General features: G+C 43.2%; 1 protein-coding gene across 1 annotated transcript in view; it reads right to left on the reverse strand.

The window, feature by feature from the left end:
• Positions 1 to 2,591: 2,591 nt before the first annotated feature.
• Src64B (Tyrosine-protein kinase Src64B) overlaps positions 2,592 to 16,384 on the reverse strand; it is a 32,075-nt gene continuing 18,282 nt past the window's right edge. Inside the window, exons 8-12 of the mRNA XM_084578348.1 lie at positions 14,821 to 14,985; positions 13,364 to 13,623; positions 11,415 to 11,568; positions 9,635 to 9,766; positions 2,592 to 8,382 (exon numbers count right to left, since the gene is read on the reverse strand). Coding sequence (XP_084434474.1) covers positions 8,168 to 8,382; positions 9,635 to 9,766; positions 11,415 to 11,568; positions 13,364 to 13,623; positions 14,821 to 14,985 — 926 coding nt within the window. The 3' untranslated portion in view covers positions 2,592 to 8,167. The remainder of the gene's footprint in view (positions 8,383 to 9,634; positions 9,767 to 11,414; positions 11,569 to 13,363; positions 13,624 to 14,820; positions 14,986 to 16,384) is intronic.

Consider the following 16,384-nt stretch of genomic DNA (forward strand, 5'->3'; position numbering starts at 1 on the left):
ATTCAACCTGACTTGTCTTCCCAATTGGATCCACTGATTTTTTTTTTTTTTTTTACTGGGCTGGACATCACACACAAGGAACTGGGAACAGAACGGCCCACGAGGCCGCTGGCGCGCAGCTAGAGGAAGACCGCCAGCAGTCTTGATGTGGCCCGTCAACTCGGACCACCCTTACAGTTCTCCCGTCTCCTTCATCATACCGCGGACTCTGTAATTACGCGGCTTAAACATGAGCGGAGGGGTTTGTCGCGGAACCTTGTCCCCGATATTACTCCTCCGATCCCCACCGGCCTCTCTCGTCCTGCCCAAGTTCTAACTCGCAAGGCACGAGCCGGTGCAGCGTACACACCGGACATCCTGAGTCAATGGCGCCGAACCAAGATCAGCTGCCCCAACTGCCTTCCTGACTCCGTTGGCCTGCAGCACTTGATCGGACCTGTCCTGGCACGGCTAGCCTCCGGGCACGCTACACATCTGCTCACCACATTCAGAGTTACGAAGACTGGACAGCGCCCCAATACCACGCCAAGCGCAATCGTGCCCAGCTAGACTTCATGTCGGAGTCTGGCGCCCTCAACCTCACCTAACCCACCCCCTTCCCCTCTAGGCCTCAGGTCATCCCCATGAATAAAGGTTTATGAATGAATGAATCTGCTGTTAAAGAGTTGGGGGAAACAGAAAAAGATGGCGCCTCCGGTGGCAGCGTTGGGCAGCGGCTTGTCTTGCTCTACCGCCGCCGATTACGGCACGAGCATCTGGCTTAATTCTTCTTATTGAATCAGGCAAGTACCCCAAACAAATTTGGTAATAAAAAATACCGATTTGCTTGTTTTTTCGTCCGGATACGTAACCCGACAACGACACCAGCTAACTTTAACTCCTTTTCGCGTTCGAAATAACTGCTTTAAATACTCATTCCTTCCACGAACTATTTCCGATTGGAATAACCTCACTAACAATGAAGTGCTGCAGCCATCACTGACTTTGTTCTCGCAACATATAACCTAGTTTCTTTTTATTGCTTTTGTTATTTCACTGCTGTGTTGTATATGTTTGGTTTTATTATTAATTGTTCAGAAGAGCTTCAACTTGCACTGTAATTATTGTTTATTTTTTTGCCTGTTTTGTTATACTACATAGTTTGTATTCCCACCCTGCTAAAATCCCAACACTGGGATTGCAGTATCAATAAATAAATAAATAAATAAATAAATAAATAAATAAATAAATAAATAAATAAATAAATAAATAAATAAATAAATAAATAATGACAATATGCCATTTCTGCGTGAAATTTGAGCTGCGAAGACTCCGCGGTTTGGCTGGCAGAAGCATTCTACAGCAGATTGCGTGGCGCAGAGCTGCAGTGCGCTGCATACTTAATTAGTGCACTGGGCAAAATAACCGAAGGAGTCATGGCCGACATAAAAGTGGAGTGGACGTTTGTATTAGTTGCGTTTAGCTTTCAAGTAAGCCCGCTCTCGCATGGCCCACTGGCTCTCGCACGAGATGGCTTCTCTGGCGCTTTAGGGTGTGCGCTTGGACATCAGGAACGGGCCGCTAAACTTCCGACGGCTCCCAGAATTGACTCTCTCGCGTGCGATTGACCGACGCGAGCACTAGAAATAATATCAACCATAGTGCGCACAGGAAACAACTCGCACAGTAAATGCTACATGTAGTCAAACACTGCAACATACATAGACGAAATGATACGAAACTATCACGAGACCTTTATATCAATGCAATGTGAAAACTTTTTTTCTGCACTTTATTGTTATATAGGCGTAATTTCAGTCTTTCGTGCGAGTAAACCAAAAACGCAGCAATGAGTACTAGGCTACTATTGCGGTACCATGACGACGCTGCATGAGTGTAGCACAACTAGGGCGCGACCTCCTCGCCGCGCTTTACCTCCCATTGAAGTGACAGAAACCACGTTTATGCACCCTCATTCAGGCAGTCTTACTGCAGTGCCAGTGGCAGAAACTGAGTTGCATGGGCAGCTCACATGTGAACATCTCGTACATTTTAGTCATCAAGCTCGGCTGCGGCATGGACGCAGGCGGCAGGAGTCTCCTGTTTGTGCTGTGAGCCCGTTTAGTTGCCTATTATGAAATGGAGCAACAGTGCTACCAATAGTTCAGAGCTGAGGAGAGGTTTGACAGCAGCTTTCAAGATCATGCTCTATGCAATAGTTGGCTGAAAACCAAACCAGAATAAATTTTAAAACGAGAATTTCTACGGGTAATCTGACAAAACGGTTTCCTTTCATCTTCATGTGCAAAGCTTGGGTTCTTAATATCATTTATTCATTTATTTTTGAAACCCCAAAGGACCTTCCAAAAACAAAAGCAACTAGCAGAAGTATAACTATGCAAGCAAAGTGAAGTCTGTGTGTAGTCAGTGCCATTATAACAAATCATATCCCTTGTCTGTTATATTAACAGTGCAGTTACTGCAGTGCTGCCTCCATTCTAGCTGCACAGCTTGAAGGAAAGACACAGCAAACAAAAGTAAATGGGCTGAATTCATCAATGCTTGCATCCGTAGCCTACAAGCACTGTAGTAGTTCAAGGCAAACCCAAGCGTCAAGTTTATAGAAGCATTTCCTTTATTACACAAGACTGCTAACCACTGAATGCAACACATAATACAGCTACATCATTGGCAGGTATAAAAAAATACGACCACAGTGAAATATAGAAAAATACACAAATTAAGCTTCATTTGGCCAGCATATCCGCCCCTTGCAGAAAACAAGACAACATAACAATACCCAATAAAGGATTGGTCACAGCTTATTCGATTGATCAGTTTGAGCTAGGCTTAGGCAATAAAATTAAAAAATAAACACTTAAACGAAGACAAGCACGTATATAAAGACTAAGGACCTATTTGCAGCTTATGTACATACACGTATAAAATTTCAACTGCTAGGGATAAATATAAATATGACATGCTCAGCAGTCTTCAGACGAACACGTGGTTTCTGTTTTTGGCTCACCTTGACGACACAGGTCATAGACCAAAAAAGTACTCGACCGTTGCATTGCGACAACAAAATCACATTAAAGGGGGCTTGCGTTCGTTGAAAATGCTTCCGTGGACCCTAAAGTGGGACTTTCAAATGACCGGTTTTCGCACCTTCAGAGGTTCATTGCTTCTACAAGTGAATCATGTTTCTTGGCTAAAAATACCATTTCTTGGTTAATGCTATTTCACGGTTGAGCGGTGGGCCTTCACACCACCTGCCATTTACCTACTACAGTGCAAATCCAACGTGCTGGTTATAAACCAGCATACCAAACTAACATGACAACAAAACGCCAACAGCGTCACTACATGTCAAGTACTTAAGCGATAATCACAGTCTAATGCGAGAAAAAATAGCACCAAGAAAAACTGCACGGAAAAGTAAGTCTGACGTGATATGGAAAGACACAAAACACTAAAGGTTACGGGAAGGACTTTCCTCCTCTTCCACTGCTCCTGCACAGCTGGTGCATCGTACAAGCACAAGTACTAATATGTGTATACAAAAAAAAAAAAAAAAAAAGTGACAGGCCTAGGTCAACATTTGAACACCTTCCCTACTGGACAACTTGTACACTAGACATTCTATTAGATACCGAAGTGAGGACATAGGCAGAAACTGGGCAGAAACGAGGCTGCTTACTTCAGTCTCAACAAGTGGATGAATGGTGCGGCTACGATACAAAATGGCAGTAGGATTGCCCGAGACGTTAGAAAAATAATGGCGTACGAAAATACAGCACTCTACTACAGTGCCCTTTGCACAGCCATTTTACTTTAGAATTAGAGGATCAGACGGCAGTAGATGCCTCACAACTACAAGAGAGAAATGACTCCGCAAGGACTTTGGTGTTATGCGCTCTGCAAAGCATTGGCAGAAAGAAATAGCGTGGCAACTCATACGGCTCAGATAAAAAGCGCTAGGTGCTTATCTTCTTATGCGAGTGCTCTTGCAGTCAACATAAAAATGCCACTTCAAGTACACTGGATACATCAGACAGGCTTGGTGCAGGTGCTCATAGTGTGCGTCAAAGTAAAAAGAATCACAAAATTCAGATTAAATGAAAACAGACTTCTTTGCTTGCTGCTCCAAAGCCGAAATCGTTCATGTTTTGCATTCACACAGAGGTACAAAGAGGAAAAAATCTGCGCGATACGACGAACGAGAAAAAAAGAATTTTCCACAACCAGCGTCATTTGTTCACAGAGCTTGTTCCGTACCACACACAAAATTGAGCAACAGTTTAGCCTTTTCCAAGCCCTATTGCTTTCTTCATGTAGCATTTGAGCAAATAGGGTTAATCACTCACTGCGTTAACCTGAAATTAAGTACCAACTCAAACTTGACAGTATCACTTGAACAACAAAGAAAAACAGCATGTAGTTTGAATGAACAGTCACGCATTTTATCCTCATTGTTTTCTTTGAATCAGTATTCATGTTTAAACGAGGGCCTGTGGACTTCAAGGTTCACATTAAAACTATTCACATTTTGAACGAGGGCTCGTGCACTACATACCTCGTTATTTACTTAAAAACGGTACGGCAATCTGAACAAAGGTGCGAGCACTGCATGTCTGATTATTTGCTTCAATACAGTATGCATTCTGAACAAGGGCTCATTCAATGCGTCCTGCATATTCCTTATTTACAAGCCATAAGCAAGCTTACTCCTGGAGTGAGCTGAACCATTCAGGGTGCTCATGACGTTGCATACCAGATATACACCAAGTGTGGCTTACAGCGCAAGTAGCTGCTGTACTCGTGATATAGCATAACTGACATAATAAAGATATTACTAGAGATCTCCTAGTTAAGCCACACTGACAAAATTCCGAACCAATGGACACCGCAGTTTAAAAGTAGGGGTGAGTGACTATAGAAATTTTCAAATACAAATTGAATATGAATACAGGGAAAAATTCCTTCAAATATCAAAAAAAAAAAATGACAAAAAAAAAATAGCAAGCACTTTTGGTCCTGCTTATGTCAGAACTTTAGTATATTTGCAAATAAAATTAAGATAACTACACTAAGTGTGTACCCTATGAAAAAGTCCAGTGCAAGCATTGCAGTGGAGCGTGCAGTGCAGTGAAACTGCGGTGAATTCGAACATTTTCATTGTAGTATTCAGTAATTTTCGAATACTATTTGAAAATTCTGAATACTACTAGTTTTTCGAATACGAATGCAAATCGAATAACGAGCATATTCGATTTGTATTTGAAACTTCCACGCACACCCCCAATTTTAGGTAAATTTATCGCATAATACTGATTACAACGAGACCGGAAATAAATATGCCGAGCTTTTGTTATGAACCAACAGGGAATTTAAAGGAGATTGTTATGTTAGGCCTAAACTGACAATGCCCTGTTGGGTATGCAGGGAACCTGACACCAAAAAATGATATGCTCAATATTCCTGACCTCCGCATATCAAGTACTGCAAGCAACTTTCCCTGTGCTAGCCAAGCATTTTTTATAAGGTAAGCGCTGATGTTGATGACGTGGAAGCTGTGCGACAAACTGTAAATCATTTCCTTGAGCAATATTATTTTTTTACAAACATCAAATGGGCTTGTGAAAACTAAGCTATATCTATAGCATCGTTTTTTAGAGGCAGAAAAGAACCAGGGCTGCTCATTTTTCTCACCGCAAAGCTTGCTAAGGATTGTACAAAGCTAAAGTATTTATGTAATACCTGTTTCATGAATAAACAAACTTCTTCTTCTTCTTAAGAAAAGTATGATGTATACATAAAGCTTGCCAAAAACGCCAAGGAAACTAAACGTTCCAGTTTCAATTTTGAGCAATTGTAGATGCCAAATTCACTGCAATGCACCTGAATTCAGCATATATAAAGTAGCACAGCATTTAAGTTATCAAACTGTGACACTATTCACAATACAAAAAAAAAAAAAAAAGGCACTGAAAAAAAAAAAAGGAAAGAAAATTGCATGCTGGTCAAAACAACATATAAATACGAACAGTAAAGACAAACAAACCAGTGCTTAAGAACAAAGCGAAAATGAGAAATCAATGGTGCTTGAATGGCTTCAATGAAAGCCTACTTGTGTGACCACGATGCATCGCTTGACGGATGTCCTTATTTAAATACTGCACGCTGTTAAAAAAACAAAAAAGAAACACAGGTATTTTGCTTCTAAAGCCACACCCCCCAAAATGGGCAATGAGAATGTACAAAACAACATCTCAGAATGAAAAAGAAAGAATTAAAGGCAGGCACTGATACATAGTCTTTCAAGCTGCATTCCCCAAAAACTGGAAATAATGTACACAACAATCTTTCAGAGCCAAGTCGGAAACACAAAGATTCATTTGAAGAATAACACCCCTTTTATAGAGTTCTTAAGCTAGGTTCATGAGAACCTGTCAGTTTCCTTGAAGAGTCATGTGTCTGCACATTCCTTATTACATGAAAGTCAGGTAGACAGGGATGGAAGCCAAGACACACAGGGTTCCTCAGGAGATTACGAAGGCCATGGGGTTTCCCCGGGCTGAAAAAGACTGAGAACCATCGAGATGAAGTCTGGTACACAGGATGTGGTGACAGTGATTGGATGAGCAAAGGCCACGTCTCCTACATGGCATTACAGAACTTATCTTGGTCCCCTCTTTTTTTTACCTAAAGAGGATTCAAGACTTTACACACACACACGCAGATAGAACAGGTCACTGAAGGTCAGAAAAAGTAAAAGGTAAACTCTACGTACAATAGTGTCTTCAAGGACTTTCACGGCGAGCACCAGTAGTGATGAGGTGTTGCAAGTTAGCCATGTCAAACTGCCTTTGTTAATAAAGTACTTTTACAAGAGCACAACTTGAAATAAAATATGCTGTACTATTTGGTGCCCATAGGTCAGGAATAGGGCAACTTGCTTCATGTGATTTCACTATCATCTTTCAATTAGCAAAAGAAAAGTAGAAAGCGCTACTATATATATGTGAGGTACGTGATGCCATAAATGGCAAGAAGGGCCCATGTAACATAGTTTCTTAACTAGCCAATAGCCTTGGCAAACTTAGTGATGAAGACATTCGCAATGTTCTGAGAGAAATCTCATGATGCCTTCAGCAGCAGCACAACCTCTGGCAATCATGGCCACAGATCCAGCAGAGGAAGAAAAAAAGGGCTTGGCTTAATACTGGAGTGGGTTCTAGCCCATTTTGTATCTGTTTTTTTTTTTTTCGTGCAGAGAATATGGACCCGCTTGGCACCCTGTGTCACAACAACACAACAGACCATAGTACAACTAACCCTGCTTGAGAGTTGATATGCATGAAGGCTATTTCTGCTAGCTGGGCTTCCTGGGAACAGCTCATGGCGCGAGGGTTCTCGCGGCTTTGGATAGTGAACAAGACGTTTCGGCAATTTCTGGCAGCAGCCTCAGTACCACTAGTAAATACGACAGCCAAGAAAAGGGGGAAAGTACAGCGTAGAAGAGAAGTTGTGATGGTCTGAAATTGCCAGCGTGAGACAGCCAGACGCTGTATCCTGCCACTTTCCACACTGTCGGCGAAAAGTTTGTTGGCTAAGTTCTCAAGTGCACCATTATACAGCTAGCAGCAAAGCTTGCATGCGCACATTCACTGCGACAGCAAGCTGACAAGGAAAACTAGGCAGGCAACCTATGCACCGCATGAAATATTCTGCAGATCAGCTCAGTGGAAGACTTGATGCAGTCATCACGAGATTCAGAGGTGCCAAACAAAGATCCCAGAAGCTCCTTCACCAAAGCCTCTTCGGTGACGTTCACTAGGTTACTTCAGAAACCTGTGTTACATGATTTTCTAGCTGTGTTGCTGCATTCAAGGTGAATATGTCAATTCTTAATACTTCCTTGAATGAACAGGACCGTGAGAGTGTACACAAGGCTATAATGATGTAAAGGAAGATTTTCGTAAGGTCCAGTAGACTTTGCGGTTCAAAAATTGCCGGACAATGCACTCGTCTCTTTCACGCTCACACTATGGGGTGTGTGAACTTCCTCGGCACACCACAAGACTTGCGTTGCTGCTCTCTGCTCTCGGGGCACTTAGCATTTCTTTCTGAGCCTCCGAAAGCCTGAGACTTGTCTTGGATGTTTCGTAGGCCTTGTTCGTATTGCTCAGAAGTCCTCGGCATCCCTGTAGCTAGGCTCTGTGGAGACAAAGTAGTCGTCGAAGAAACCAAAGAGGTACTCGAAGGTGGGCCGCTTCTCGGGATCGGCCTCCCAGCAGTTGAGCATGATGTTGTAGACCGACTCAGGGCACTCGCAGTTGGCCGGCTTAGGCATCCGGTAACCCCGGTCCACGACCTCAATCACCTGCCGGTTGGGCATCGCTGAAACATTGAAAAGCACCATGTTGCACGCCTAATTGAATCCAGCTTTTACAAAGCTTTTTATAAAAAGCCCCAAATGTACTGCTCACTTGGTATGCACTTTCACAATTTCTAGAAATTAAGACAGCCTCTTTCCTATCATCAAAGTACGAAAGAGCTAAATAAAAAAAAAAAACACCACTACTTGTGCACTAAAACCATCATAGGTAAGCTTCTGTGTAATTCAGAGCACCAGAGGTAAGCGGAGGGGATAGAAGAAGCAATGCAAGTTGTGAGGACAATGATTGTAGTATTTGATGTGATTGGTGGAGATAGGCTGGTTGATGCTGGTACAAAGCAGTCCACTTATTGAGAAAACCTGAAAATCCGATCGTTATAACCAATTATCATTATATATCTGGACCAGCAAAAAAAAAAAAAGAGGGAAAACAAGAAGAAAACCACATACACATATTTTCCCATGCATGTAGGCTTGCCTAATTACTAGCGATGAGTAATTAAGGTTGAACAACGCTAATCATCATAAAGAGCACTAAACACAGTATACATCAATAGCCATAAAATAACTTAAGCATACTTAAAGAAGTTAGAAATTCGCGCTCGCTTGAGCAGCAGCTGAAGCTTGACAATCGCTGTGAGCATCGCTTCCAGTAGCGTGTACACTGGCAGCAGTCCTTTTTGCGTGCACGAAACCGATTAGCAACTGGATGAACTGAAGGTCATCCCCAGCCTTGATGATCATTAAAATCGTAGAGTGCGAATGTCTATATTTTTTCACGAGGCTTCCAACCTTGAAACCCTGCAAAAAAATCCCGATGAGTCTGCCGTTTCATGTCGTGAGCTATCGTGCCATCAGTCAATGTGGTCGCCACCATGTTCCACGGACGCAGAATCGGCGACGGCGATGACGATTCGGCTGCAGCAGCACCCTTTGCGCAGCTGCGATTGCAATGATGATAGTGCTCATTTTCTTCCATTTTCGCCGCATATGTCGAGTTTTTAGGTCATTGTCTTCTTAATATTTTATCTTTATTGAATATTCAGCCAAATTTTCGTGGTAAACACCTACAGGACGGCGATAAAGCTATCGTTGTATCCTATGTACTGCCGATAATCGATCGTTATATATCTAGTTTATTTTTACACAGGGGCAATGGGAAAAATGATAAATCTCAAGAATTTGATCGTTAAAGCGATGTATCGCTATATCTGGCATCGTTATAAGTGGACTGTACTGTAGGTTCAAACGTACCTGGGTAAGGAATCTGCCCATGGGTGATGAGTTCGTAAAGCAAGATGCCGTAGGACCACACGTCGGACTTTATGGAAAACTTGCCGTACAGGGCCGCCTCGGGGGCCGTCCACTTGATGGGGAACTTTGCACCTGCACGTTGGACAGAAATAAAAAATATATATATACACAAGGCCGATAATTATGATACATACTCAATAAGGCAAAGGAGCACAGCTCTAACAGGTAGAGTCAAATCCCATTACTACGACCAAACGAATTTTTCAATTCATGAATACTTCAGAACATCCCCACCAGATTTTCGGCGTTTTCAATGAAAAAAAATTTTTCAGGGCTAACAATTTCAATATAGCACATATTTCAGAATAATGTACGCAATTTATACTTTCTCCTATAATCGAGGAACGTCACCACTATGACTTCAGCTAAATTTAATGACATCCAACTCTTGCGTGAAATGCAAACCGCTGCTTCTGTGTGCATGCCCAGTGGGCAGTAGCTATCATCATTGTCCTCATCACTCCTAGCGGCACCACAAAGCTGTGGTCTAATATGCAGTAGCCAAGTAGGCCTAGTCACCTGCCTTTTTCTCCAAGTTGTGTGTTTTCACCACTCTTTTTTTTGTTGCAGGTGACCTTACTCCGAAGTTCATTCGAGATCTGACAAGGAATGTAGTCAGCAACAATGCCAAGATGAAGAGAAAGCAGTTTTTACTTCCAAAAAAAGTGGACGTATTGTAAGAAATCGACGCAGAGAAAAGGAAAATTGAACTGCGTAGCATTGCTGCATCGACTGCAGTGTCCATTTCGAAAGATGGAGTAAAGAAAGTCAAACTTCACTGAACACAGAGGATGTCACATCGAACTTTGATGCTTTATTGCGCTCTAGAACAGAGCAACATGTAGCCGCACTACAACCAGCCACTTAACCTCCTCCTCCGCTTTCCACCTTACACTTCCTTCTCCCCCTCTTCACTAGCTGCCCACCGCACTGTCCAGAAACGAGAGCAGATAGTTCCACACTTCCCTCGCTTACGAAAATTTTGTTTGTATTGAGTCCACTGCAAGAAATTTCTGTTGCTAGCTGGCTCAGCTTTAACTTAGGGCAACAATTCAAAATTGAGAAACAGGTACTATGTAAGGTTATTATAAAAGCACAACTAGCCAAAATTACCCCAAGATACATCTGACCGTTTTGTATTAAGAGGACTCAATGGTGATGATAAATATGGCGGCGAATGGGGACCTTTCAGAATCTCAACACTGCTATTCACCAGACCGCCTGAGATGCCTGTGTTCCCATGACTGTGGCAGGTTGCAGGTGGCCGAGTAGAATATCGTACTCCAGTTTGGCCAGTGCTAACTATAACAGAGTAGCCATCCTACAGCTGTCCGTTTGTTAAGCCGACGGCGACAAAGCTCGAGTCAGGAACAAGCATGTGAGCTGCGCTCTATGAGCGATATACTCTACATAAACATAAGCTCTATAAAGGTTACAGGTGCTGTTGTCTTCATTTTAACCATTACCATAGCCAATAGGACAAGAGATAAACTGAGATGGGGCAAAACATGCTTAAGACCAGTAACTACATTACGAGATGAGAACAAAGGAGACTGTGGTGAAGCTCGGTGAAAAGAAGGCCTAAAGTTGCCAAGTTGCCAAAGTTTCCCCGTGCTGCTCCTCTGAACACCAGCCTGTTGGACTGATTAAAAAAATAAAAAGAAAGTTCTCTCTTTTTTTTTTTTTTCGAGAACGGCTTGGCCAGGATGGCAACACTGACCTTGCCTTGCGGTGTACTCGGAGTCTTCGATGATCCTCGCCAGCCCAAAGTCCGCAACCTTGACGATGTTGTTCTCGCCGACCAGAATGTTGCGTGCGGCCAGGTCGCGGTGGATCAACTGCTTGCTCTCTAGGTAGGCCATGCCGCTCGCAATCTGCATCAGGCGCACAAAGTTAACGAAGGCCGTGACACTCACCTGGAGGCGTGATTACACCCCTTTCACCATTAACAGCTGTAATAGCTACGGAACCCAATTTGCCTTGAAGCAAATTCGTAAATTCCATGCATTCAGATTAACTGGACTGACCTCACTGTGTAGTTCGATCTGACGAGCTTTTACTGCAATAGTCACAGACACAAACTGAAAATAAAAAAAACGTCCTCCAGGATTATGGTTAATACCGCTATCAGAAGATGCGAGTGTTACAACTCTCCCCGACAAAAAGGTGCAAACTTTTCAATGTGTTCTGCTTGACGCACTAGCTTGCTCGAGCTGGTGAGGGAGCAGTCATTACTGGAGTCGATACTGGAAGATTCTCAATTTTTTTTTTCGGCGCAATGGAAGGATTGATGTCTGAGATGTTCAATTCCACAGTGGTTTTGGTAGAAACACTGTAAAACATTTTTACCAAGAATTTTCCGATCAGTGTGTGCGTCCGTTTTTACGTAGTCCGATGCTGGAAACCATGATCAGCGACCACAATGACGACTGGTGGTCGACAAGGACGTACCAAAAACAAATTTATAAATTTCTCTCGCCAGACAGTAATTAGACATTTTGCTTAGAGTAACGTCCTTTTCAGTTTCACACTCAAGGCTGTCACGGCACAATAATGCACACCTTGTCGACGAATGTTTTAGTGGGCACTATCATCGCTTCAATCATGAAATTCCAAACACTGTTGCGCCACCTAGAGGCAAAAACTGAAAGCATTCCTCTTGCGGTGCGAAAGGAGGGGTGGTTTTCATTTAAAGACACAGTGGAGAGAGCGCAAAATATAATAAACTATGACAAGCACTCCTAGGAGCAAAAAAGAACAGTGTGCACTTAAGAAAATCAGCGATAATTTGCCGACATGTAATCACATGGGGTACTACAGTGAAAGTAATGGGGTTTCTCTGCTAGATAGCGCCTCAGTTGTTTTTATGCGATTTTCATTGCCAAATTAAAATTATAAAGCCTCTTTTCTTTGATATTGTAGTGCCCAGTCTGTACTATATGGGACAAGGTCTTTTTATCTCCACTATAATCTCATGACATATTTTGGCCAAAGTTCTCTCCCTTTAAAGAAATATCAGTGATTATTGGCATGAGAATGGGAGACAGCTGTGTGTCCGTTCATCTGCTCAGTTTCATCTGTAATGTGTACAGTGCATTGCAAGCTCAACAGGGCAACTATTTTAGTGAAAATCCTGTTCTTCCATTGTTCCTGCTGGCATCTGCAGTGATAATAATGTGACGAAAAGGAAAAACTATTGCTATTACGCAACTCCATCAAGACTGCTCAAGCTACACAGTTGTCCATGGAATGACTAGATCGCAGAAAGCTAGGGCCCGTAGTACAATACCTTTGTTCGAGCGTCAATTAAAGTAGGGGAGCAAAGAGTTGAGAAGATGCGTGCCATAATGAAGCTAAAGATGCTGCTGCTGCGATGTGACTTTTGTCACCGATTTCTTGTGTGTCATACTTCGCTCAAAGCAACACACCAGATTCCAAGATGTGCACTTTTGAGCGTACTTTTTCTTCTCATTGCTTGTTTCTATGCCTACCCCTATCTGGGTCTGGGTAAATAAAAACAATGTATTAACAATGTAACAAACATACAAGCAAATCCTGATTTGAATAGTCTCGCTTTTAAAAGAACAAGCGGATCTAGAAATGCTCTGGATATACAAACAGAATTCACCATTAGGTACAAATGCAAGCACACAGAGACAGAATGCTAACCTGGGCAGCCATGTCAATGAGGGTGGGCAGCTTGAGCGCGCGCCCGTCTCGACTGCGAAGGTACTCGAGCAGCGAGCCATGGGCCATGTACTCTGTGACGATGTAGATGGGCTCCTCCTTGGAGCAGACGGCGTACAGGGAGACCAGCTTCTCGTGCCGGAACTTCTTCATGATGGCTGCCTCTTGAAGGAAGGCTGCCGGGTCCATAGTGCCCGGCTTCAGCGTCTTGATGGCCACCTCTGTACTACCTTTCCACAGCCCTGCAATGATTACCGGCGCCCCTCCATCGATTAGGACAACCATCTGGCTGAAAACTATGAGACCTCCCTCGTGTGCACAAGCATGTTGGCATCTCTAGCAATGGGTAAAACAAAGGCCACCTTCGCTGACACCCTTAAATTTTTGGGTGACGGACAGCACAACACAGGCCAAAGGCTCCTCCCTCCGTGGGTGGCATAAAAGCGCGATTATGCGTGTGCAGTGCCGTCATGCGACTGCGAGCAACACAAATTAGGTTGGAGCAACTGCAGCGTCAGATGCAATGTACCCGAAATTTCAATCGCACTTATACACTCAACTCTGCGGGATGCGTGACTTCGTGCTGCGCAAGTTCGAATCATAAATCTTGTCCAAAAAATATGCTAGCACTTTTTAAGTTTAAAATCAAAAGCATGCAAAGGATTGGACGGTAACGGCTTGATAGTGTTATATTTAGTTCATTTTGGTGACTGCTGTTTGAATGTTGCCTAATGCAAGTTTTGGAAATATTTATTTCCACTTTGTTTCAGTTTTATTTCAATTGCCTTGGTGAAGTCTGCAGACATCGACTACTACTTTTTGTTACTATATTCTCAGTCACAAACTGTTCACTTTGAAATTCGTTTGGATTTTCACAAAACCATTCACTTCGCATTTCCTTGTTTCCTTTGAACTGAAAATTCACTATTTGCACAAAACTGTTCGCTCAAAGAATTTGTGCCAGCATAACGTGCATCAAGTGCAATCAAATTACACTGTGTTACGCTCAAAGAATCACCAGCCCTTTTTTCAGGATGAATGTAGTGAACCTAGCCTAACTCATGAACATGCATTGAAATTGGTGAGTGTAACAATGTTCTTCCCTTTACTCCCAGCACAAGTGACTGACTGCCACCGAAGGTTTAAACTTTCAATGCCTTCCTGTTAAGAGTCAAGCTCTCGCACAGCCTTGCACAGTTCATGCAGTTTCGTGCAAAAATTACTGTCACAACTTCTCATGTAATGGACCAAAATGTGGTTTAGACCGACACTGTCCAGAGGTTTCCGATGCTTTCGTCAGAAAACAGTCAATCAGTATGACGGACTGACGTAATGAAAGTCATTTGACAATGTGAAGTTTGCAGTCGCGTCAAGCAGAAGAGAAAAGGAAACTGAACCGAACACAAGAAGGCCAGGCAACGTGCAGTGATGACACTCACCGTACCAGACCTCGCCAAAGTTTCCGCTACCCAGCTTGCGGAGAAGCTGGACCGAGTTGCGGGGGATCTCCCACTCGTCGCGTGTCTCGGGAGACAGGTCCCAGACGACCGGCTTGGGCTTGGGGCACGCGATGGTGAGCTTGTGGCACAAGCCATTTGCACCTTCTGCGCGACACCAGCAGGGACAAGAAAACGCAAGGATTACAAGTAGAGTCAGAAACAGCGTTGCAAATTTAACGACTTTCCTACTAAATTTAGCAGGTTTTTACTCTGTTTAGCAGGCAAACATTTTGTGTTGCGGGAGGCAGAATTTTTAGCCATTCTTAGGTGCTATTAGTGTTTCTTTTGGTGGTTTCCTGTGGCCTTATATGTGCGTTAAGGAAAGCCATAGTTCCTCAAAATTATTTAAATTTTCATAAAAGAAAGTCGCTATGAGCACATGACGTCAATGAGATGCCAAGGGCAGCGAATAGTGGAACACGCCCAATACACTTTGAATCGATTTATGTGGCATTTGTTAAGGAGGAGGAAGATGAGGAGGAAAGGCAGGGAGGTTAACCAGTAAAAGCAACCGGCTTGCTACCCTGCACTGGGGGAAGGGGATGAGTGGATATAGAAGTTGTGAGAGGGATAGTTGAAGTTAATACCGTCACATAACAGACACGCCACATCACATCATGTTACAGTCATGTCATAGCAAACTCATAGTCTTTCGATTGGGCCTGTGCTTCTCATAAAGCGGAGCAGAGCCTGGGAGGCCTTCGCCGCAGACGATCGCCGTGGCCAGGGACCTAAAATCTTAGTTTCACTCAATGGGCGCCCATCTAAATGCTCCAGCGAACGGTACAGACACTTCCTTTCTTTACTGTATATCGGGCACTCACAAAGAATGTGGCCTATAGACTCGTCACATCCACAGTTTGTACATGTAGGGCCGTTTGCCATGCCTATCATAAAAGAATAAGAGTTTGTGAATGCTACACCAACCCACAGGCGGCACAGCAAAGTTTCTTCGTGTCGACATTTGTCAATGCGGTCACCTAGTCTGATGCTGCTGAGCGTGCACTCCGGCAAACTCATATCTGTCAAGTACGTGCAGATGTTTTAGGAAAGAGTGGCTGCGAGACCCTAAGATTCGAGACTGGGTACTGAAATTATACGAGCCGGACTCCTAAGGCAGAGTAAATGCTGCACAAACTACAAACTACTCGCAAAAATAATAATAATAAAAAATAACGACACAATATGAAGCTGTATGTTGACAGCAGTGTCGGAATTCTGGCTGGAGCCGGTGATACGAGCGGACAATCATCCGCACAACGCTCGGCAACCAAGGTGCAGCAGGCGTCTTTTTGAGAGTAATATTTGTAACATTCGTTAAATAATAAATTTAACTTTTGGTCTAGATACTGAATTCAGAGGTTTTGGGGCTTCCTCTGGCAGGTTTTCTATTTTTGAATTGGCAATGCTGCTCAGAAAAGCAAAAAAAAAAAGAAAAACCCCACTGTTATGTTTTATTATGGGGCTGTGGAAGAAAGCATGCATGAAAAATTAATAAATATGC

This window comes from Amblyomma maculatum, chromosome 9 (assembly GCF_055883805.1).
Source record: "Amblyomma maculatum isolate TAMU_Amacu chromosome 9, ASM5588380v1, whole genome shotgun sequence".
Taxonomy (NCBI): domain Eukaryota; kingdom Metazoa; phylum Arthropoda; class Arachnida; order Ixodida; family Ixodidae; genus Amblyomma; species Amblyomma maculatum.